Source organism: Microcaecilia unicolor, chromosome 9 (genome assembly GCF_901765095.1).
Source record: "Microcaecilia unicolor chromosome 9, aMicUni1.1, whole genome shotgun sequence".
Taxonomy (NCBI): domain Eukaryota; kingdom Metazoa; phylum Chordata; class Amphibia; order Gymnophiona; family Siphonopidae; genus Microcaecilia; species Microcaecilia unicolor.
The window spans coordinates 2,050,530-2,075,745 of NC_044039.1; the positions used below are offsets into that span (position 1 = coordinate 2,050,530).

The following is a 25,216-nucleotide window of genomic DNA, read 5'->3' on the forward strand; positions in this document are numbered from 1 at the left end:
TGATCTCCCCCACCTGCCAGTACTATCTCACTGACATACCTTCATCAAAGACAGAACAAGGGATCACAAATTAAGGGATGGAGAGAGGGGAGATGCAGGACTGCGGGAGCATACATTGCTTTCCCCACGCCAGCTGAGAGTTGTGCACCACTGCTGGGTGGGCCCAGGCTGACCCGTGGCTACGTCTCTGCTGGAAATCAAATGTCGATTTCACATGTTGGGAAGGTTAGAGACTGGGCTGCTGTAAAGGGTGGCTACCTGCATTGTAAGCAAACCTTTCTCATGCATGTTTCATTAGGTTGAGGTTTTCTCAACCCTCTCCTTAGGCACACCTAGCCAGTCACGTTTTCAGGATCACTACAATGAATATGTATGAGATAAATTTGCTTTTATTGGAGACCCATTCAATGCAAATCTGTTTTATGCACATTCATTGTCGTAATCCTGAAAACCCGAACGGCTAGGTGTGCATCTGGAGAGGGTTGAGAAACATTGCATTAGGGATAACCTGAAAAACTAACCCGATGGTAACCCTCCAGGACTGAAAGTGATGATTACTACCCTGGGCTAACCATCAGATCTGCACCTCTCGCATAGCCAGCCCAAGGGCATTTGATGCTCTGGGTGAAACTTCAGCTATTCTCCGCCCTCCTCCCAGGTAAGCTCAAGGTCCTACTTCTTTCCACTCCCTCAATAGTCTAGCATCTCCCCATCCCCTACCTAACCCTCCTCCAAGATGTCCAGCATCTGCCCATTTCCCTACCCAATCCCAGGTTTCTAGCTTCTACCCTCTACCCCCACCCCTGTGATGTTCAGCATTTCCTTCCACTCGCTGCTGCTGCATCGTTACCCAGGCCTGCAGCGTTAAAACAAAGTCAGGCAGCCAAAACAAGGCTCAAGGCCTAATGAGTTCCACCCCCTACAAACTCAGAGGGGCTGGGAGGTGGCAGGCCTTAAGCATGTGCAGATGGTGAGGCCCCATGTCAGCTGCACTGACGTTTGTATACAGGATGAGGCAAAAAGAAAAAAAAAAAACTTGAGTTTTTTGCTGTTTTCTCAGCAACTGGTTGGAATTTCAATGTGAAATTTTACAGCTTTATTTGTTGTTAATATCTACGTCTATATGTCAAGTGGAATGTGATTATCTTTAAACACAGCGAAGTTACAGGCTTTTCAGTGTGACCACCTAGCGATTTTCGCGTGTTCAAAATGTTTGCACTGTAAAACTACCATTATTTGGGAAAAATCCCCCCAGGATGCTGTTACTGACATCACAGTGGTGTAGACTGGGAAGCAATTCTGGAGGCCTATCTCAAGCTCCACCCATAACGCAATCGCCAAACTCAAGGAAGTGCTGACCCCTGGTCTGCTATGCTCAGCTGGATCAGGACTCTGATGCTCAGAACTTTCAAGAGACAACCTGCTGCAGCTGAAATGCTTCAAGAGGACACATGCCCTGCTTTTTATTAGAGGAACAAACCAGCCCCTCAAGGCAGTCAGCTGGATGGCATAGAAACAAACACCAAAAGGCTTCTTGTTTCTCTAAAATGCTGTACAGTGTTTTACTTCTTTAAAAAAAAAAAAAGGCCCTAAAGCCTCTTGTGCTTCAACAGTGTGACTACTCAGCTCACCTGTGACAGCTTAAAAGGATTGTCCTTTGGAGAAGAAGGGCTCTGCAGAGGAGACTGATCTGAAATTCCAATGAAGTTTAATCCCTTTTTCCTTTCCTTCAGACAAGCCTGCTGGTGTCTTTTTATTCTTTCCATCTGCTCTTCCACTGTCATCCGAGGTCGGGGACTTTCTGCCAAACACAGCTGCTCCACTGCACTTCTTGGCCTCTCCTACAAATGCATAACAGAGCATCAGCAAGAAATAAATATGTAGCAGCATTACATTCACATAAAAGAAAATTCTTAGACCCTGAAGATCACACCCCACACAGCAAGAAAAGAACACTGAACTCTACACATGTACCAATGGCCTTACCAGCAGCATTATGCACTGGGCCTAACCAAGCACCCAATTTATAAAACCAACACAGGCTCAATGGTACGTAAATACTCTCACGCAAACGTGCAGCTCTGTTAAGGGCACGTGGAAGTGTGTGCGTGTACATACGTATTTCAAAAACACACAGTTTCATGCCAGGCTGCTGCTTCTCCAGCATATGGAGCTCAAGAGGCCAACAAACTCACTGTTTTTGGAAAAATGGAAGGAGGCTGTTTTAAAGCAAATATTAAATGACATCATAACTGGCGTGAGCTTTGATAGCAGCTTCAGAGGTTGGAAAGTAAGACCAATACAGGGAAGACATCAGTCAAACAAATTCCTACTTTAATGCATTCTGACGTGTTTTTAAGCGAGCACAATGTAAAAAAATATACAAGGGTGTGAAGACTTTTAGAAGGCGCTGGATATACACAGGAAAAGTTGAAGGTCAAATGCAGACTTTTTTTTTCCTGATACTCACATATGTAAAGAGATATTGTGTTGAATTCATGGACAATATCAGAACCAAGATTACTTCCTAGTCTTCACCCTTGCTGAACTCCAGTGTGTGGTCTCAGCATGTTTTAATGTTTATGAGCCCTTGAGTCCTAGTGACTCAAAGAATCTCTATGGCATTATTTCCTATGGATGTTACACAATTTAATCTCTATTGGTTGATGAATTGTGAAACATGTTTGGCATTAAGATGTGATTCATAAACAAACAAATAAAATCGAGTAACCAATATCCATATGGAACTGCAGGTGGCAAACGATTACAGCAATATACATGAAAACGTAACTATACTGAAAAATCCTGCATGACGGAAGTGGAAAGGTGCTGTGCTGTTCATCACTCATTACCTTTGAAAGATTTGCCTTGCTCTTTCTTAGGGTGACGTAAGATGCTATGGTTGATGATTCAGGTATTGGAGATTTTGTCCTCGGAGGCAGAACTCCAACAGGAAAATAAGCACCTAGAGATTTCAAAACAATGGTAAAATCTCACTTCCAGGTATTAGACATTTAGACCAAGTTCCACAGGGCAAACAGAACAATGCCACGTCCTTTCAGATTCCCGCAGACCGGCAGACTCCCTACTCTATCCATATTCTTCAGTGGCAATTTAGATGAAGGGAGGGAAATGTTCCCCTTTCCCCAAACAAGATAAAAGCTTTTCCACTGTGGCACTGCCACCTCCTGGTGCTCCCTCCCCTCCCCGAGCTGCTTCACCTCTCCTGCTGCCCCAGAGTCAGAGATAACTCCAAAGATATCAAATCCATCATGAAAATTCATACAGACCAATTAGTGCTGTGAGCTGCAGGATCATTTTCTCTTCAATTGTAAAGTGCAGAATTTCATTTTGTAAAACGTAGTTATCCTCGTTTTCCTAACTAAATCTGCGTTCTACCCTATGCCACAATTCTAAAACCTTTTCACATTGACTCTATACCACCAGTCCCAGAAAATGAAACAAACTGTTGCATGACTAGTGAATTTCCTGCAGCCCATTTTTAACCACGTTATCGTGCTCACAAGCTTGTTAAACTAAGAAAGTATTCAGAAAACCAAGAAGCGGGCTGTTACTAAAGGAGAAATTCAGGAGGGCAAAATCAAGCAGGCCTAATAGTACATAGCGTTACCCTACCAACTTCACAGTTAAGCAGGCCTGAATGTACTTAACTGTTACTAAACCAAGTCCATGATGATCAAGCTGGTCAGAGTATTTAATACTACAATATTGACTTAAAAATGGGAGTACATAATGTTGTAATGTCAACAGCAAATTTAAGCTGACCTGAGTGTATAGTGGGTATGTTTCTAAAAATCAAGTTGACCTGGGAGTACATATCATTACAATAACCAATGCCTGCAGAAGCAAATAACGTTTACAATTAAGTAAACAGGGGTTTTATTACCAGGTCCTGTTCTTACCCTTTCAGGCTAGTGATAGATTTACAGAGCGAAGGAGCACTTTCCAGGAGAACAAGAACATGCCCCAGAGGTCAGATTTCACTGCAAATGTATTTTGGCCATTTATTTCAATGCTGCTAGTTTTCTGAGTCCATGAAGCTGAACTAACCTTTAACTGCAGAACTCTCCACGTCTGGAAGAGCCTCTCCTTTTTCATCCCCATTAGATTCATCCACTTCTGCCACAGTGGTTAATTCTGGTTCGCTCTTATACAGTCTGTAGTCAGGACCCTGTCAAACACAAGAGGGTTAGAAACAAGGGGACAGGATTTTCAAAAAGGTATAAGCAACCCCACAAGCACACGTGGAAAACGAGACACAACGTTTTAGTCTCCTAAGACTCAAACACCAAAGCCTCATCGAAGACCTGTTTCTTGCATGTCCTCTGCTCAATGAAACGTAGATTTGAAGCAACAAATGCGCTCTTCGATCATTTCACAGGCTGTTGCTCACATGGAAATCCAAATCGGTCAGTAGCGTTTAGGAGGTGTTGTTCTATCTGATCCGGCTGTAGACTGAGGGCTCCTGGAACCTCTCGTGGAAACAGAGCTCACCATCTGCCACAGAGCTTCCTTTCTGCCTTTTCATTCGTAACAGAAATACACAGGGCGGACTTTGTTATAATTATGCTATGAGCAGCTTTATTTTGTGCATTTATCACATTGTAGCTTGTTCCAATTAAAATAATGTTCTTACAGCCCAATTTTGCACAGAACCTACGAGATCAGAATTGAGGCATCTAGGTTGAGATGTGCTCAATTCTGATAATATTCCACAAAAGGATCTCCTGATGCAGGACCTTTTCTACAACACCTGCAGGAGTTCATGTGTCTCTGTCGACACGTTAAAAAAAAAAAAAAAGAATGGCACAAACCCAGTAGCTTCCATGAGGAGATGTCAGCGCTTACATGTGGAAGTGGTGATTTTGCTGCCCCAGTTTATAGAACTAAATGTGTAAGTCTTTCCAAGGAAGTACTGAGGCCACATTTTGGAGATGAACTAGGTTGGATCAAGGACAATTGGTATTTACATATGAATGCAATATACATATGCAAATGCTGCTGTTTACACAGGACCAAAGTGAAGTAAATACTAAGGCCTGACTGAAGATTACAGTGAGGAGAGGAGTCTCTCAGAGATGATTAGGTGGTTTGCAGCCCCTCCTTTTGGGTTTCCTCAGATTTTGTTCCCTGGGCAGAGACCTATGTTGTTCCTTAGGCCTAAATCCAGCTCTGATAAATAAAATCCACCTAATATTCAAAGCGAGGTAAGAGGGTGGGAGACGCTCCTGGCTGATTAAACTACACTTTGCGGGCATTAGAAGGGCAGTGCCGCAGAATATCAGCACTAACTGGCTATTTGCAGTGTGAGTTGGAGAGGGGTGTTCCAAGGGCAGAGCCAAGAAGGGATTAGCAGCATTCATTGCCAGTGCTGCATAGCTAAGTGAGCACACAGGAATGCATAAAAACAGTCTTAAGTTTGGTGGTTGACCCACACGGCCGGGACGCAGCAGTGTGGTCAAATCCGGCGCTGAATATCCGGGCGTAACTTAGCTGGTGAAGGTCGGTGTTTAACACACTGACCACTGCGGGTTGAATATTGACTTGCATTAATTCATTTTTAAATATCGGCGATTCAAACTTATAATGGGCACTGGTTAGCTAAAGCCACACTGTAAAATTAAGTCCTTGGGTTATTTATGCCTGGCAGCTCTGTGACCTTCTGGTTTCATCTACTTCTTTTTAATGGTTCAACTAGGATTTTTTAACTAGCACATTTGCTTATTTCCGATCTGAGGAAGAAGGGCAACCTTCGAAAGCTAATCAAGAAATGTATTAAGTTATGTCCAATAAAAAAGGTATCATCTTATTTTCTTTTCCATGTTTTATTTTGTTTGATTTCTATTGATAAACTAGAAAAGCATGCTCCATTCCTGTGTAAGGAAAACAGAATCCAAGGGCCAGAGAAGTTGGTCTTCTAGGCTGATGGCAGGCGATCAGTGAACACCACTGACCAATGACTATCCTACCGTCAGAAGCTCCAGCAGGATCTTCTGAACGCAAAGGATCACAAGTCTGGAAATATGCATGTCTTTCTTATTTCAGGGTTCAACATTAGCTTCCAGCTTGGCTCAGTAACAGACATACCCTTATTTTCACTGTGCAGAGCTCTTGTTATGAAAGTTTCAGTGGGCTGCAGTGCTGAGTTTAGGAGAGAAGCCTGCAAGTGGAGGATGAGAAGAGAACTCATGTTTTGTTTTTAACTAAACTCACTTTCAAATAGGGTGAATAAACCTAAACTCCAGCTGCACTATAGTCTAACAGATATGTTTGAGTCTTTGGAGTACTGAACTTCATTCACAGCTAGATGAAAAAGCAACAACTCAAAGCAAGTAAATAAATAAGCTGTACACAGGGAGCCAACAAGAACAAAATCAAAGCACAAAAAACAGAGCCACAAGCTAAGAGGGGCGAGTGCAACATGTTGAGTGGCAAAGTCTGCCACTTACACAGTAAGAGCCATTTCTGGAGTACACATGACCTATGTGGATCTTCTTCTCTTCAGGCGGATGGATCGGAGCCCTGCTATAACACAGCAAGGATTTGATGCTATCACTGGGCAGAGGGGAGACTGTGGGAGGCTGTTCTCTAGAGCCATAGGAGCGAGGGAGCGGAGGTCGAGGTGGCACCACGTCCTCCTCCTGAAGATTACACAACAGTTGTCTTATTTAGATAGGATGTACATCAAAGTGTTAACCAACTGTGTTGAATTCATCTATAAATCTACACACAAACTAGAAAGTTTCAGAAAGTTCATTTTGCGTAAGTAGGGTATACAGGTGAGCCAGTCACAGCCCAGACACCAAGGAGCAGAGGATACTTGCAGTATTTTTCACTTTCTTCCTTCACAGGGCCTCTGTCTTTTATCAGAGATCTGATTCTACTGTGCTCTCTTAATATTTTCTCTCGTTTTCAGGGCAGTGACCAGCAGCAGCCCCCGTGGAGGATACAGACATAAGAATTACAAGTTGTCACCATAATACACTTGTTTATTACACGGTCTGTGCCAGAGCCGGTGGTGGTAGGCGGGGCTGGTGGTTGGGAGGCGGGGAAAATGCTGGGCAGACTTATACAGTCTGTGCCAGAGCTGGTGGTGGGAGGCGGGGCTGGTGGTTGGGAGGCGGGGATAGTGCTGGGCAGACTTATACGGTCTGTGCCAGAGCTGGTGGTGGGAGGCGGGGCTGGTGGTTGGGAGGCAGGGATAGTGCTGGGCAGACTTGTACGGTCTGTGCCCTGAAGAGGACAGGTACAAATCAAGGTAGGGTATACACAAAAAGTAGCACATATGAGTTTATCTTGTTGGGCAGACTGGATGGACTGTGCAGGTCTTTTTCTGCCGTCATCTACTATGTTACTATGTTTAATTTCAACCAGTATTTTCCTTTGTAATAAAAGGGTAAAAGTTGAACAATTCCATGTTTCTTGAGGCACAATAGTGTACTAAGCCTTCTTCAGAATCTGTGTGTTTTAAACAGTAAGTAAACCCTGAGTTTCCTTAGATATTTCCCTGACAGTACCTGTGCACACACTTTGGACACTGGAAAAGGTTTGAGGGTACTTTTCACCTAAACAATAGTGGGAACACATTTCAGAGATCCAATTGAAAACGAGCTCACATGTCTGGACGGAGTTACAAGGCCATTACTAACCATCTGGGGTTCCATCCTATCCACTGTCAAATAGTCTTACAAATGGGAAAAAGGTGAAGGCTACACTGCTAAGGTCACCTTAAAAGCAAATAAAAAAAAAAACATCCACTATGTCACCAAAGTGTAAGGATCTGAAGGCCTCACTTGCAGATGATGTGAAGTTCAGGCAACAACCATCAGAAAAAAAAAAAGAACGGGAATGTATTTATTAGGGATATGTATGGCCAAAAACACTTTGGTTCATTTTGGGCCCTGTTTACAAAGGCACGCTAGCGTTTTTAGCGTGCCTATAATATTCCTATGGGCGTCTACATGATTCATACACACTAAAAATGTTAGTGCGCCTTTGTAAGCAGGGTCCTTTGTTTTCCAAATTTTTTGAAATTATTTGTTTCACAAATCCAGTCTTTAATGTATGCAGACTGCATATATGCTAATTTGTAGGTTTTGCATGTACAATTGATTTGCACGAGCTAAACAAACCAAATGCACATTAATAAGTGTCTGTGAGAGACACCTAGGAAGTCAGCAGTGCTCTGTACAAAGACTATTGCTGCCCACCTCAGGTTCTCCAAAGATGTTCTATAGACAGGAGTAAAAAAAGGACCTGATCTCACACTGCCTTGCAAGGTAACACCTCATCTGGTTATCACATATCTCAGTGGAGTATAACAGTGTGGCGTTGTTTCCTATATCAGGAGTCGTGTTGAGGTTATAAAAAGGAATTCTATAACTGGGTGGGAGGTGGGAGCTTATTCTATAAAGCGACTAAGCACCTAGCTTTCACTGCAGAACACTAGCATAACCCAGTCAACGCACGCTCGCACTTCGGACAGCCGTAGAGTTGTTCCATGTGTGAGCTGCTATAAGTGCGTCATGGACCTGCATAACTTACAGAACATGGTAAAACCCACTGGAGTGGAGAAAGTTCCTTTTATTGTGCTGCTTGTATCTGACCAGAAAAACAGTTTCAGAATTTAAATCTTACCTCTGTTTTTTGTTTCACTGAAGAAGCAGACGCAGATCCTGTGGGACATGTATCAGAAGGAAACAACAAACAGACAAACAAATAAAAAATGAGTTGTTTGATTGATTTATTTAAACGTTTTATATACCCCTCTTCTTGGGTGAACCCAGTCAAGAAGGTTTACATGATTAATAACCATACAATTAAAGTTACAGTGTTTGAAAGAGCTCATAAGTCCATAGATAAAAATTACAGAAAGCAAAGATACTTACCTGTAATTGGTATTCTCTGAGAACAGCAGGCCGATTATTCTCACTTCTAAGTGACGTCATCAGATGGAGCCCGATGCGGACGCTGACTAGCGAGTAACTGAAAATTCTAGCAGCGATCAACAGCTGTAACCAGTGGTGTGCTGGAGCAGGCTCTCATGGGCTCGCAAGAGCTGTTTGTTAAGTTTTTAAGAATTTTGCTTGGGCCCCCTCCTGAATTTTCTTTCATGTTGCTGGTGGGGATGCTGAGCCCTGCCAACAAAATAGATTTCTGCTGCTCCCCACTCCTTGTATCCAGCTTCTGAGCAGTAGGCTGGGACTTCTTGTGCATGTGAGAGAAGTCCCAGTATGCTGCTCGGAGCCAGAAAAAAGCAGCAGGGAATGGTAGCAGTCCATTTATTGGCTGGTGGGGCTCAGGGGGGGGGGGGGGGAAGAGATGCATGCGTTGTCCCTGCCAGTTCACCCCTGGCCCCCCACAAATTGCCCGGAGAGAGAGCCTGTTGTTAAAAATTTACCAGCACACTTTCAAACTGAACAAGCAGATTGTATCTCCTTTGCTTGTGCCTAGGCAGGGCTGACTCTTGAGGGACAAGTCACAGCTCAAAATGTCAGAGCTAAGGTTGCGTCAGTAGCCCTCGAGATCGGCCTCCACACATTCACTTTCCACTACTGTTTGGATCAGGACACCTGACATGACAGTTGGTTTGGGCAGGCAGTTCTGCAGAATTTGTTCGGTGTCTAGAATCCAACTTCACCCTCCTAGGCCCTGTTTTGTTCTGTTCCAGGCTGCATCTACACAGCTAGTATGTATATAGTTTCAGGTTGATTGAACTTTTAGTCTCGATGTTTGGAGACTCAGCTATACTAGCTTTCTTGTTTTCAGTGAGCGTGCTAGCTAGGGATTCCCAAACTGAGAATAATGAAGGACTGCTTTTCCTTGGAGAAAGCAAAGATACTTACCTGTAGCTGGTGTTCTCCAAGGACAGCAGGCCGATTATTCTCACATACCCTCCCACCTCCCCTAGGAGATGAATTTAGTTGTAGGCTTTTTGCTTTTTCACTTGACTGGAGGACCTGTCGGGCTGGAAGGCACCAGCACGTGCGGTGGGACAGTGCTAGAGTTTTCCATTTACTCGCTAGTCAGCATCTGCACCAGGCTCCGTTGTCAGCCAGATGTGAGAATATGAAAGCCTGCTTGTCCTCGGAGAGTCTAACAAACTAGAGCTAAGTATCCATTTATATGATCCATACTTAGGGCAAGGAGTAGGAAATTAGATGAGTGAACGCCATGTATGTTAATGTCTGTGCTACATATTAACCAAAACAGCCCAAACACACCTCTTTCCTTTTTGAACATGCATGAAACGTTATCAAGGGTTTCTAGTTAATTTAACCCCATCCCCCCCTCCAAAACCCCCCCATGCAATTGCAAGGGTAACTGCTTGTAAATGTAGATGGAAAGTGCCACCATACCCGTCTCTGCCGATGTTCTTTGCTGCTTGTGTTTACTCAAAGCTTCCAAGACATCCTGAATTCTCCAGAGCTCCTTCTGCATCTGGGCCCGTTGTATGCCGGCAGACTCAGTCTGCAGAGAGAAAATGCTTGAAGAGAGCCATACCCAAAGCAAGGCATCCATTTGCACTATACCAACTCTAGACGCGACCCCCGGAAAAGAACGGACATGATGGATTGTTTAAGATATTTGTGACCAGGAAACTGGGCTTCGTGGACCTTTGGTCTGATCTGGAACATCAATTCTTAGGGGATAGGAGCTAGAAAGATTTGCTACACAATCATATTCCTTATGCCTGGAACAGACTTCCCGAGCCCATACGCCATGCGCCCTCCCTGCCCATCTTCAAGTCCTTACTCAAAGTCCATCTCTTCTCCCTTGCTTTTGGCGCCTAACCGCCTTCCCCATTCCTGATACCTACACTGACTACATAGTTTGTTACCTTTAGATTGTAAGCTCTCTTGAGCAGGGACTGTCCTTCCCCATGTTTAAACTTGTACAGCGCTGCGTAACCCTGGCAGCGCTATAGAAATGCTAAGTAGTAGTAGTAGTATTTTCCTACCTCTGAGGAGGAAGATGAGTTAGGATCTTTCTAATAATGCTACAAACATTTAAGATAATCTGCATTATCAAAGAGAACTGTGTCAACTAAAGTACTAACTACACCTCACCCTGGATACTTAGATATTTTAATATTCTATCAGCAAACAAAAAGGGAGCGAATGCTTCCATGGCAATCAGACAAACAAGAACAGAGTGGAAGGAGAAAGTTCCAAGAATGACCAGAAGTCCAGAATCTTCAAAATTAAAAACATTTATTGTCCAATAAAAGTTGCATAAACAATCTAGACCCAACAAACATGGACTGTGCTTCGGCAGTGTGGCGTCCTCAGGGGTCACAACTAATATACCATCAGCAACCATAAACCCAGCAAGTGCACTGCATTTTCTGTAAACCTGACCAAAGAAGTGTTTGTTTGTGGCTTTACACTGTACCTGAATCTCCCCAAGCTGCTCCAGCTGCTCTTGCATATGGTTTCTTGCCACCGTGACATCATACTCCAGCCGATCATACTCCCTCCATGCTCTTTCCAGCTCCTGGGTTTCTCGAAAAAAACAACAACCCAGGATTTTAAGAATGAAATTATGGGGCTGTCAAAGATTGCAATGTCAAAATGAACCTCTAACACAGTAACATTAATAAATGACGGCAGATAAAAACCCAGCATGGTCCTCCTAGTAAGGTGGATCGCTCCATGCAGGTTTGGGTTTCTGCCAGGTACTCGTGACCTGGATTGGCCACTGTTGGAAAAAGGATACTGGGTTAGGATGGACCATTGGTCTGACCCAGTATGGCTACTCTTATGTTACCTTAGGCACAGAACCAATACCCAAAGTAATGTCAAAAGCTTTTTGTTTTGGCTGTATTACATTGACTTCCTGTGCATATGAGAATCATTTTTAATATGTGGCTTCTCATTTCACATTAGCATAGAGAACTTGTGCTGTTATCTCCCACATTCTGGATACTCATTTCACATTGAGAGGTGCAGGATCAACAGAATGGTACTATCCAGTCAGGGAAAGTATCTAATATTCCTTCTCTTAAACAGCTGTGTTTAGTGAAGACCAGAGAAAGAACACGCAAAGGCTTACAAACCCAGATGTTTAAGCAGCTTGTATAATACCCTACATTTATTAAAGGTATCAAGAACTATTAATTTATGCACTAGAGACTTTACTTTTTTTTTTTTTGTTACATTTGTACCCTGCGCTTTCCCACTCATGGCAGGCTCAATGCGGCTTACATGGGGCAATGGAGGGTTAAGTGACTTGCCCAGAGTCACAAGGAGCTGCCTGTGCCTGAGGTGGGAATCGAACTCAGTTCCTCAGTTCCCCAGGACCAAAGTCCACCACCCTAACCACTAGGTCACTCCTCCACTCCTTGCTTTTGGCATCTGACATTACATGAAAGGTTGGACTGAAGGGTGTCCATGCATCCTTCAGATCCAGAGTGCATATCCAATCTCCTTTATTGAGCATAGGAAAAAGGGAGGGGATGGTGGTTATTCTTGAGAAGGTAACAGTTGAGATCTTGGAGACTGAGAATAGAGCACAACACTCCTCACTTTTTTTTTTTGGGGTGGGGGGGATGAGAATATACCTCAAGTTCTCCCCTGAAGCAGGGCAGGTTCTATGGCCTTGGCTCGGAGAAGCAGGAGGACTTCCTTTTGCACATATTAAGATGGCTGTACTCATCTTTTCATCCACATGGGGGTAGAAAAGGTCTCCAGGAAACTCTCAACTTGTACATCGGCAGTTTACTAGGCTGATGTACCTTTTTACTGTTAGGTAAGAGATCACATAGCTCTCTAGTTATGCAGTATTACAAAAAGGTACTTTGTCTTCGGCAGCAATTAACAGTGAAATGTTAATTAAGCAAAAACTTCACTTAAAGACCACTGTTCCACTCTTCAACAACTTTCAGCATTTCAACCCTCCACATCAGCCACATCTGCAGGCGCATTTCATTCAACCAGTACAGATCTGGTTATTACAAAAAGAAATGATATTAACCATAAACAAACACAAGAGGCTTAATGTAGTGTTCGGTTGAATTTTCAGTGTGTTCAGTGCACTGAGAGATATTGCTTTTTGGCTACTGTTAAAGCCTGGAGGTACACTGCTATATGTCCCCGTCAATTGAACCTGCCTTCATCTAGATGAGATTAAGTGGAAAAAAATGGAGTATGTGTCCTCGATACATCAGGACCCATAGATCTGGGAAGAACCATCTGGAATGTACACTTAGCAATGGCCTTAGAAAAAAATGGAGTGAATCTAAATATCAATTGGAGCTAATAGATCAAATGGAATCAATTTTTCTAATGAAGTGTCATCGAAATTAATACTTAGTAGTGACGTTATCCGTAACGATCGCTGAATCAGAAGAGGAGGGGCATAGTTCATAGCGTCTAACGTCAGGCTATAAAAAAAACACTGCCATTTCTCATAACTTGCTTTGATGATTAAGAACCAGCACTAAATGTGAGGGAGACTTCTTTGGGATAATGAAGGTGGTCTACTTTGGACAATATAGAGGTGTAACAAAACTACTTTCTTGCAGAGATCAGTCGAATGGTGCTACGGACCCTGATGCAGAGATCGAAACTCGGAGCAAAGTTGGGCCGTGCATAGATTGCATAGACTGACATGCTGGAAAGATAAGTATACCCCATTATATCAACAGATAATTAAATCGTATTTTTGTGGGGATACTATCATTAAGGAGGTTTTTATGCCTATGATGATTGTAGGTTACTCCCTAAAGTTGAAAATTAGTGCTCAACAAAGGAGTAACCGATCAGTAATTGAGGCTTTTCCTCCATTTACACAGAACCTACACCTAGACTACATCAAGCAAATAGATATCATTATTTCAGGTTGTTGCTTAGAAAAAATGGCCCACAAAAGAAAGTCCTATGGTTCATGCACAAACGCTTTCCAATAAATAAAGTTGTAACTTCTAACGATATTTAAAGCCTTTCAATTAGTTAAACCAGTACCACATTAGCTGTCTCTCTAGATCTTTACACTCATAAATGAGGTACCATCATGATGAAGGGTGAAGAAAACGGGGATCTGGTCTCCACAGATACAGAACATATTAGCACTGGAACTTTCAAAGACAGTCAAAATCCTACTTTTGAAAGATTTAATTCAGGTATGATTTTTAAATGGAATAGGTACACTACTGAGCACATAAGTACCGCCATACTGGGAAAAGACCAAGAGTCCGTCAAGCCCAGCATCCTGTCTCCTACAGCGGCCAATCCAGGCTTCAAGAACCCGGCAAAACCCATTAAAAAATAATAATAATTTTTAATAATGTTCAGTGGACTTTTCCCTCGGGAATCTGTCCAAACCCCCTTTAAATTCCGAAAGGCCAGCTGCTGTCACTACATTTTCCGGCAACGAGTTCCAGAGTCCAACTACACGCTCAGTAAAGAATGAACTAACGTTAGGAGTTGGCTTTTGAGATATTTGAAGAAGCTCTTAGATCTTAAGAAAACCACAAGGCAGGTATTGTAGAATTAATAAGGTTTGTTACTTTAATGTTTGATTTATTGAAATCCACCTAGGACTTTATTTTTATTTTATTTACAAAATGTGTATTCCACCAATAACAAATAAAATAAATCTGTTCTGAGTCTCAAATGCCACATAACAAGGCTGTATTACTATCAACACTCCTCTCATGTGCTTCCAGATACCTTCCAGGTCATAGCCATTGGAGCTCACATCAAGTGTTCCACCTGAGAGGTTCACTGCGTGTCAAATTTTGGCTTTTAGGCAGGAAGTTGAAATCCAGAACCTCCAGAAATGCTCTCTGCTCCACACACAAGACCCAAGAGGTAGGCAGAGCTAATGCATGGGTGACACGATGGGAGCAGGGAGGAGGGATTTAGATTCAATAGGAACTAAGCAACATTCTGGGGGACTATTCCAAAACATGGCTCTCTTTTTAACCAGCATGTACCCAGCCTGCTGGTGCTAATTTTTAAAAAGGAGATTCAGCCACTTTTATTAACTGGCAGCCATGCTGACTTGCCATGTCCCTATGCCACAGTCCATATCAGGGTTGCCAGATAGCAAAAAATTTCCCAGCACATTCCGTGCCCAAAGGGAGCACAAAATAGCTCAAGCTATCTGAGGAGTGAGGAGCGGGAGTCCCACGTGGTGGTCACTGCCACGACAAGCTGTGTGGCATGCTTGCTCTTCTCCTCCTCCACTGTTCACCGGCGTCGCCGCCTCTCACAGGGCTGATGATGACTCATCATCAGCTGATGACCTCATCACCTACCTTACCCTCCTATAGGTCAAATTTGGAGCCAGAATGAAGCTTGAGATGCACCGTCTCATTCCAGCACCAAATCAGCCCAAAAAGTCTCAACCCGTGACTGTTCAAAAGTGTCTGCAGCCAACATATTAAAGCCGTTCAATTCTGTGGGAAAACTGCAGAGTTGACAACCCTGGTCCATATATCTAGTAGCTGTAGTCCCTTTTATATGCACAGTATGTAACTGGTTTTGCTCTATTAAGCAAACATGGTATAAAAAGCCCAATTAAATAATCGACAGATAGTTAAATGAGTAATGAAAAAAGAAATCCAAACGTAGGAGACTGTAACTTACGGCTGTAGCTCGTGACACCTCTCGACACGTGCTCAGCAGCCCGTTCTGTAAATCATCTCTTTGCATAACAACAGCTGGATCATCTCCCTTCATTTCTATCTCTTGGCTGGCAGATAGCAGAGCTTGCTCAAGCGTGTACTGTGGTAATAAAGAAGGGACCGATGTTATAATGTTCCACATCAGTGGCTTGATTTTCTTTCTACATTAAATTATCAGTGTTCTGATAATAAGCACCAATTGCAGGTAATAAATGGTAATTAGTCTACCTTCTCCTTGTGGAGCTGCTGAAGTTTCTCTTCCAAAGCTTGGAGCACTTTATCTTGTTCACATAATCTACTGAGCTTTGCCTGGTTTAGAAATAAAGGATGCAAGTCATTTTTAGGAACAGATGAACTAAACTCAGACTCTGGCGTTCATGTTGAGTATCGATAATCAGACTTATCCCATACCAAATATATCAGAACACATTCAAACTGCTTTGGATGTACTTGTTGGGGTATGTTAAAATACTGTGAAAGGCTTCACACCGATATACATACAGCATGAAAACATCACAGAGAGCTGAAGGGCAAATTTCTATCAGAGCCCTGTGCAGACACACATGGAACAATATTCCACAGCAGCAAGAAATAGGGTGTCCCCATTTATCCAGATACTGGACTGAATATCCTGTTATCCGGATAAGTTCTGGTATTCACGTTATCTGTATTTTCAGCAATAGCTACTATCTAAATAGTGGCACTGAATATCCAAGCATTTTTTTAAGTACGGCAGCCGTTTAAAAAAAAAACAACAACGCTGACTGCGGTGGATGAACATAGACCAGACAGGTTTGCACCGGAGGTTCTGGAGAAATGTGCAGACTCCTTTCGTTACAGCAGCACATAATATATTATACTGCTGAAAATGTTAAAATCAAATCAAAATTAACCACGACCTTCCCAAATCAAGAATAAAATGAACAGTGGCTCAGGGGAAGAGGACGACATTTTCTGACTGTGATCATATATAAGCATAGATATAAAAACTCAATTAATTAAAAGTGTCCATTTACTGCATGCCTAATACTTTCATTTCTACAGTATGTTTTATCTAATGATGCAACATAATATGTTGCAATTTCTAACTCTAATTGCTTCATATTCATACATGAAACATATATAACATGCCAGTAAGTCTAAAACTGTCCTTCCATATGTTAAGAATAAGCTTTAATGTCCAGGACAGTAAAACATTTATCAATTTCAAATTACAGGCAGAAATATCTTCTTTGAGTCCAGTTCACTTCTGAACAACAACAAACGCTTGTCCTAATTCATGTCTGTTACTGATATATGCACACATTTATTTATTTATTTTTGTTTTGTTACATTTGTACCCCGCGCTTTCCCACTCATGGCAGGCTCAATGCGGCTTACATGGGGCAATGGAGGGTTAAGTGACTTGCCCAGAGTCACAAGGAGCTGCCTGTGCCTGAAGTGGGAATCGAACTCAGTTCCCCAGGACCAAAGTCCACCACCCTAACCACTAGGCCACTCCTCCACTGTTGCTACTATTTGAGATTCTACATGGAATGTTGCTATTCCACTAGTGTAGAAGTCGGCCCTTGCAGATCACCAATTTGGCCGCGCAGGCTTCTGCTTCTGTGAGTCTGACGTCCTGCACGTACGTGCAGGACGTCAGACTCACAGAAACAGAAGCCTGCGCAGCCTTCTACATGGAACGTTGCTAGTGGAATAGCAACATTCCATGTAGAATCTCCAGTACTAGCAACATTCCATGTAGAATCTCCAATAGTATCTATTTTATTTTTGTTACATTTGTACCCCGCGCTTTCCCACTCATGGCAGGCTCAATGCGGCTTACATGGGGCAATGGAGGGTTAAGTGACTTGCCCAGAGTCACAAGGAGCTGCCTGTGCCTGAAGTGGGAATCCAACTCAGTTCCTCAGTTCCCCAGGACCAAAGTCCACCACCCTAACCACTAGGCTACTCCTCCACTGTTGCTACTATTTGAGATTCTACATGGAATGTTGCTATTCCACTAGCAACATTCCAAGCAACATTCCATGTAGAAGTCGGCCCTTGCAGATCACTAATGTGGCCGCGCAGGCTTCTGCTTCTATGAGTCTGACATCCTGCACGTACATGCAGGACGTCAGACTCACAGAAACAGAAGCCTGCGCAGCCTTCTACATGGAATGTTGCTAGTGGAATAGCAACATTCCATGTAGAATCTCCAATAGTAGCAACATTCCATGTAGAATCTCCAATAGTATCTATTTTATTTTTGTTACATTTGTACCCTGCGCTTTCCCACTCATGGCAGGCTCAATGCGGCTTACATGGGGCAATGGAGGGTTAAGTGACTTGCCCAGAGTTACAAGGAGCTGCCTGTGCCTGAAGTGGGAATCCAACTCAGTTCCTCAGTTCCCCAGCACCAAAGTCCACCACCCTAACCACTAGGCTACTCCTCCACTGTTGCTACTATTTGAGATTCTACATGGAATGTTGCTATTCCACTAGCAACATTCCATGTAGAAGTCGGCCCTTGCAGATCACCAATTTGGCCGCGCAGGCTTCTACATGGAACGTTGCTAGTGGAATAGCAACATTGCATGTAGAATCTCAAATAGTATCTATTTTATTTTTGTTACATTTGTACCCTGCGCTTTCCCACTCATGGCAGGCTCAATGCGGCTTACATGGGGCAATGGAGGGTTAAGTGACTTGCCCAGTCACAAGGAGCTGCCTGTGCCTGAAGTGGGAATCGAACTCAGTTCCTCAGTTCCCCAGGACCAAAGTCCACCACCCTAACCACTAGGCCACCCTTCCTTATACCACTCCCCCACCCTACAAATTTCCTTCTATGCTACATTTCTGTAACAATGAAAGGACATATGGCCAGCTGGAAAAAAAGGAGGTGATGGTGCCTTTGTATGAATGTCTGGGGAGACTTCATGTGAAGTACTGTGTACAACTCGAGATCACAGCTTCAAAAAAGTATAAACTGGAGTGGTAACAGAGAGTGGCTACCAATGTTTTACACATTTTCTTTGTAAATCTTATTGAAATTGTCAAATAAAGATACTAGATAATCTTGTAAATTTCCTTGTGTGGAAAATTCATTTCTTTTGTAAACTGCTGTGAATCTTATGTGGAAAATGAGCGGTACAGAAAACCAAGTGGAATAGAATAGAAATCTAGACCTCTAGCTTCACTACTACCCAGCACACGTAAGCTTAGGCTTAGATACTACAGACCACTTTTCTTCCACCACCCTACAAAAGAAGTTTGAACTGAAAAGTACTTTTACTGAACAGTGAAGGAGCGGAGTTGCAGGCCAAGTGCTTAGAGCAGTTGGCTGCGACCCAGGGAAGCCAGGGTTCAAATCCCACCAAAACTTGAGCAAGTCACTCATAGTAACATAGTAGATGACGGCAGAAAAAGACCAGCACGGTCCATCTAGTCTGCCCACGATAAACTCATATGTGTATACCTTACCTTGATTTGTACCAGTCTTTTTCAGGGCACAGACCGTATAAGTCTGTCCAGCAGTATTTCCCGCCTCCCAACCACCAGTCCCGCCTCCCATCACCGGCTCCGGCACAGACCCCGTATAAATCTGCCCTCCCCTATCCTAGCCTCTCAACCGCCAACCCCTCTTCACCCCGCCACCCAATTTCAGCTAAGCTTCTGTGGATCCATTCCTTCTGCACAAGATTCCTTTATGCCTATCCCACGCATTTTTGAATTCTGTTACCGTTTTCATCTCCACCACCTCCCACGGGAGGGCATTCCAAGCGTTCACCACCCTCTCCGTGAAGAAATACTTCCTGACATCTTTCCTGAGTCTGCCCCCCTTCAATCTCATTTCATGTCCTCTCGTTCTACCGCCTTCCCATCTCCGGAAAAGATTCGTTTGCAGATTAATACCTTTCAAATATTTGAACGTCTGTATCATATCACCCCTGTTCCTCCTTTCCTCCAGGGTGTACATGTTCAGGTCAGCAAGCCTCTCTTCATACGTCTTGGAACGTAAATCCCATACCATCCTCGTAGCTTTTCTTTGCACCGCTTCCATTTTTTTAACATCCTTCGCAAGATAAGGCCTCCAAAACTGAACACAATACTCCAGGTGGGGCCTCACCAACATCTTATACAGGGGCATTAAAACCTCCTTTCTTCAGCTGGTCACTCATCCTCCATTGCCTCAGGTACAAACATACTCTAAGCCCTCCGACGATGACAGGGAAATACCTGGTGTCCTTGCAAGTAACTCATCTTTAAGTATTAGTGGAAACGGTGTGAGCGACATCTACATCCCTTTTCCTTCCTGGCTGCTGCTAATGACAGCCAAAGATAGTATGGAAAACACAAGGTGCCTGTTATTCCTGCACATCATGCCTAATGTGATAAAGCAGGAAACATCTCATACTTACATCAGTATCTACCTCTTCAGATCTGTATTTGTAAAGGGGTCCTCGACACTCCCCTTGTGTCATCTAAAGGACAAAAGAACAATAGAATGTCATGGAAATGAATACATCTCAGTATAGCACAAGTCATTCAAATCCCAATTTCATGTCCCAGCACATCTTTTCTGCTTTAAAAAAAATTCATACCACAATTATAACTTAACAATGGCTTGCAAACATGCAGTTCACAACCAGGAGATTTTAGGAAGCCAATAAGCAAAGGTGAAACTGCAAAGGATGAGAGCATGGTTGGTGTCAGTTACAGCATGAGGAAGTGGAACCTTCTAGGCAGCCTCAGTTCAAAAACCCACACATTCTTTATATCAGAATTGCTAACTTTCCAAACTGGAAACGTCTGATGTGCCCTTGAAGATTTCGAGCTACACAACGTTTGAAGCAATTAGGTCTACCCAAATTTATCAAGAGAAGACAACACAATGAAAAAGACAACTTTACCCTCCCCACAACCCCTCCAACATTTAAAGTTGCAAATTTGATGTTTCCTCCAAGACTAAACTCAACACAAAGTCGGTGAACCTATGCCAAACTTTTTCAAAGTCACAGGGGAGCCCAGAGGGGAAGGGGTACAGACCAGAGAGGCCAATTACAAAAACATTATGCATAACTATTAAACGGGAAAGTCGGAGTACTCAATGAAAGGACACGACTCCGTTATTTTCTGCCTTGCTTGCTATGGGCGTAGCTGTAGTTTTTCCCCTGGATATTTTTATAGCCGATTCCACTTCCGCTTGGTTAGTAATCTTACGCGCACCGGTTTCTTGCCTTTATTCCTTCTTCTTTTGGCTTCTCAGTCTCACATTTTTCAAAAGCTAAGCTCACCTACCCTTATTTATGACAATTCACTGGTTGTTTAATCTACATTTATACCTTGTGCAGGGTGAGGACAGCATATTTTTGATGGCAAACAGTCCAGGAATACCTTATTAGCATTTTTACTATCAGTGGAGGATCTATAATTACTTAAAAAAAAATCCCGTCCATCTGTGTGCCGCAGCGAAGTCACAAGGATGCCACGGAGGGAGCTGGGAGATGCACACATGGCCACAGTAAATCCTAGGCCCTGTCATGCCGTAAGTTGAGGAGGCAGAAGGCTGCAAGGGAGCAGTGAATCCTGGTCCTCCCCCCCACCCCCGCAGAATGAGGAGCAGCAGTAGAAAGATTCCGAGCAGGGGCAGCGATTCCCACATGCTGCCTGCCACCTGCCACTAACCCAGGGGCAGGACGTAGCATCCAAGTTAGTGGCAGGTAGTGTGTGGGAATCGCTGCCACTGTTGGGGACCCACTGAAGCGAGGAGAGCTGTGCGTGGGGTGGGAAGGAGAAATGTTGCATTGTGGGGAAGAGGGGCACAATTGTTGGGATGGAGGGGGAGGAAGGAAGAGATGCAGCAAAGGGGTGGTGAGGGAAAGAGAGTTGATGCATGGGGTGGGGGCAGAACTGGGGTGGAGGGGGAGGAAGGAAGAGATGCAGCAAAGGAGTGGTGAGGGAAAGAGAGAAGCTGCATGCTGCTTGGGGGAGAGGAGCAGAATTGTTAGGGTGGGGGGGGGGAGGAAGGAAGAAATGCAGCAAAGGGGTGGTGAGGGAGAAAAAGAGAAAAATCCTGTATATGGGGGTGGAGGGGAGGTAGAGATGCTGCATGGAGAGGAGAGAGCGGCGAGAGTGGGAGAAATGTTGGACATAGGGGTGGAGGGGAGGGAGAGATAGTGTATGGGAGAAAGAGGGAGAAATGTTGGACATGAAGGAGGAGGGGGTGGAAGAGAGAGATGCTGCATGAGATGTTGAACCCGGGGCACAAGGGAGGGAGAGATGGTGGTCAATGGGAGGAGGACAGACACTGGATGGAGATGGGGAAGAGAAGAAGGGCAAGTGTGGGAACCCCCGTGTCAGTGGATGAAACATGCAACTAATTTGCTCAGGTCTTGGGCAGTGGAGCTCTTCAGATGGCGGGGATTGGGCATTCCCACCAGCAAAGGTTGGACTCAATACCAGCATCGGAGACCTGATAGGAAATGTGTAAGCCTACGGCACCGCGACACGAGAAAATTTGGGAATCACTGATTTAGGGATTTTAGATTTCATTACTCTGCTTTCCAAAGCTGTGCTCAAGATGTGATACAATTTCAGTATTTCCTGCCCCAGAGAGCTTATAATCTAAGGGCTACATTTACTTCTATGGATCACTCTGTTATTATTAGTAGTAAACAATCCTCGTTACTGGATATACAATAACATATATTACATGTTCACACTCCAGCCTTAAAATTGGAGCTAAGGCAAGAGAAGGTGACAGGACTTGTCCTAAGTCATGAGGAGTGTCAGTGATATAAGTAGGATTTGAACGCTGTCACCCATTAGCCTAATCTTCTGTGTCATATGAGTCACTACTAAAGGCCAGACCGCAGCATTTTGAATTCAGATTCAAGGCAGTAGGGTTTACCAGAAGGTGATAATCTCAAACAAATCTGCGAGGCTGACAGAGTGAGATAAGAGATTTCTGTAAGACCTGTGGCTTGACGTCCTCTCAGGCAGGAGGCTCATAAAAACCTTAAGCTCAGAAACTGAATGAGAAACTGATAGGTAAGAGAGCGGGAACAGTGTAAAGTCCATTTATTTATGCCATTATTCCAAGAGCAGCAAAATGGGCTGGGGAGGGAAAGCAGAGTACCTCAGACATCTCCTCTCCTGTTCAATACTGTCTTAATCGACAGTGCAGCAGGAATAACTAAAAACTATTTTTTAAAAAAAAGGTGCATAATTTGAAAATTGTGTTATGTGTTTTCTCAGGTTCTCTGCCTATTGTTAAATTTTGTTTAAATTTCAGAAACCGAATCAGGAGGCAGCCAAAAACTTTTTCACATCACTATTGATAGTTATGTATATGTCGTTTCATTCTTAGGTTAATTATAGCTGTATCCTTCAGTCTTGAGGAGACTCAAATATACCATAGTCGTTTCTTCTAAACTTCTAAAACTTGAGTTCAACTGTCCCACCCCCATTAAAAACCTCAGCCACTTCCTGAAACTTTCCTGGCCTCCAAATGATATAAATTCCCTACAAGAGTGCTCCTAAAAATCTTTAGTATTTCGAAAATGTGTGCTGTTGCAGAGGTTTAGAATATTTACAGATAATTTCAGTTTGAAAGATCTTTCCAAACCATTCATCGTTTCCTGTGACATTTTTAAGTTTAATTGTTCAGGACAGAGTTGTTCTTAAAGTATCTGTATTAATTTTCCCGATGTACACAACCCACGACATCAGGGTATAATGGCTTCCAAGATTTATCGTTAAAGTCAACCTTTGTATTAGCTATTTGAGAGATGCTGTGTAAAAAAACAGTCTTACTGCACACTAACCCTGAAGACATTTGCAAGATACATTTCTTTATTAGACAAGTACCTGGGAATTTAGAAAGACAATCAGAATTTCCATATGTGCTGGGCCTCCTGTCACCTGACCAATGATAAGCCTCAGATACTATCTTTTAAATAGTTACCTTTTATTATAAGGAATCCACACCTCTATATTTTTAAGCGTTTATGATATTTACATTATTTTTGTTGAATTAGAAGCAGTATAAAACAACAAAGGAGAGGAAAGATCCCTACTGGGCCAAAGTTCATTGATTCAGCTATCATTCCACTGCATGTCTAGTAAGTATGCCAGAATGATTTCACTGCCCCATGGTGCTTTTATGGATCTAATTTGTGGTCCTGTCCAGTGAAACTCATGGAACTACACAGCCTTATGAACTTCCTTCTGAAATTCTTAAATCACGTTTATCAAGTTTATCAGAAGGAATGGATCCTAAGGAGCTTAGCTGAGATTGGGTGGCAGAGCCGGTGGTGGGAGGCGGGGATGGTGCTGGGCAGACTTATACAGTCTGTGCCAGAACAGGTGGTGGGAGGCGGGGATAGTGCTGGGCAGACTTATACGGTCTGTGCCAGAACAGGTGGTGGGAGGCGGGGCTGGTGGTTGGGAGGCAGGGATAGTGCTGGGCAGACTTACACGGTCTGTGCCAGAACAGGTGGTGGGAGGCGGGGCTGGTGGTTTGGAGGCGGGAATAGTGCTGGGCAGACTTACACGGTCTGTACCAGAACCGGTGGTGGGAGGCAGAGCTGGTGGTTGGGAGGCGGGAATAGTGCTGGGCAGACTTACACGGTCTGTGCCCTGAAAAGGACAGGTACAAATCAAGGTAAGGTATACACAAAAAGTAGCACATGTGAGTTTATCTTGTTGGGCAGACTGGATGGACCGTGCAGGTCTTTTTCTGCCATCATCTACTATGTTACTATGTAAGTAGACTTGAATGGAAGAAGTGACAAGTTTAGAAAAGCCACAGAGCTGCCAGTCAAAATGCGTCATCTGGGAGATCCTAAGAACAGGCCATAAAATCATACATGGGTGTGTGTTGGCCACACTGCAGCCGACAGTCTTTGAACACAGCCTGTTGCTGAACTGCTCCAGACAGAAAAGTGAAGGTAGGCATACTGTTCCTTTTGCTGCTTCTGAAAGATCTATGGTGATAATTTAGTTTGAAAAGGTCAACGATGCAGTGAAAGAGCTAGAAAATGCACAATTTGAATTACATGCTATACTTGGGGAGAAAACAGCTGAGACACACTGGCCCTGCTTTCTGTGTAAAGATTTTTTTCACTGGCCACACTCATAAATTTTGCAAATTGTTTTCTACATCCCATTATGGTATGTGCTGAACTGAGAGACTAGTATACTTTTTCAGAATAAATGTTATAAAAGTAGACATTTCAGACATATGTGGTACCTTAAAAGGAATTTATTTATTACATACTCTGAAATTAAATATGTTTGCTGAGATGGTTGACATCAGTACAAGTGTTAGAGATTCTATCGTGTACCTTTCCTATGTAATGTGCTGTGAAAGTGAATGCCACTTACAACCTATTTGAAATTCTATTCAGTGGATGTTGTTACCTGCAGCGAATGCATTTTCCTGTACATTTTAAACGACTCTCTTTTTGTTAGACTTGTTTAACACAAGGGCTAATCCATAAACTCATTTTTGCACAAGATAACGTAGATATTAAGTAACAAAAAAAAAAATCTATTAACAAAGAGTAATTCAAATTC

The 25,216-nt window shown here is 43.3% G+C and overlaps 1 protein-coding gene across 4 annotated transcripts in view; it reads right to left on the reverse strand.

Moving 5' to 3' along the window:
- Positions 1-25,216, reverse strand: part of PLEKHA5 (pleckstrin homology domain containing A5) — a 278,604-nt gene that overhangs the window by 22,579 nt on the left and 230,809 nt on the right. For 3 of the 4 annotated variants that reach the window (XM_030214049.1, XM_030214048.1, XM_030214051.1), the window contains 9 exons: positions 20,056-20,118; positions 15,881-15,961; positions 15,615-15,752; positions 11,416-11,517; positions 10,380-10,491; positions 8,659-8,696; positions 4,072-4,192; positions 2,853-2,965; positions 1,632-1,841 (listed from right to left, as the gene is read on the reverse strand). In XM_030214049.1, the coding sequence (XP_030069909.1) occupies positions 1,632-1,841; positions 2,853-2,965; positions 4,072-4,192; positions 8,659-8,696; positions 10,380-10,491; positions 11,416-11,517; positions 15,615-15,752; positions 15,881-15,961; positions 20,056-20,118 (978 nt within the window). Of the gene's footprint in view, positions 1-1,631; positions 1,842-2,852; positions 2,966-4,071; positions 4,193-6,470; positions 6,663-8,658; positions 8,697-10,379; positions 10,492-11,415; positions 11,518-15,614; positions 15,753-15,880; positions 15,962-20,055; positions 20,119-25,216 lie in introns of all 4 variants that reach the window. The other variant, XM_030214050.1, reaches the window with a different exon arrangement.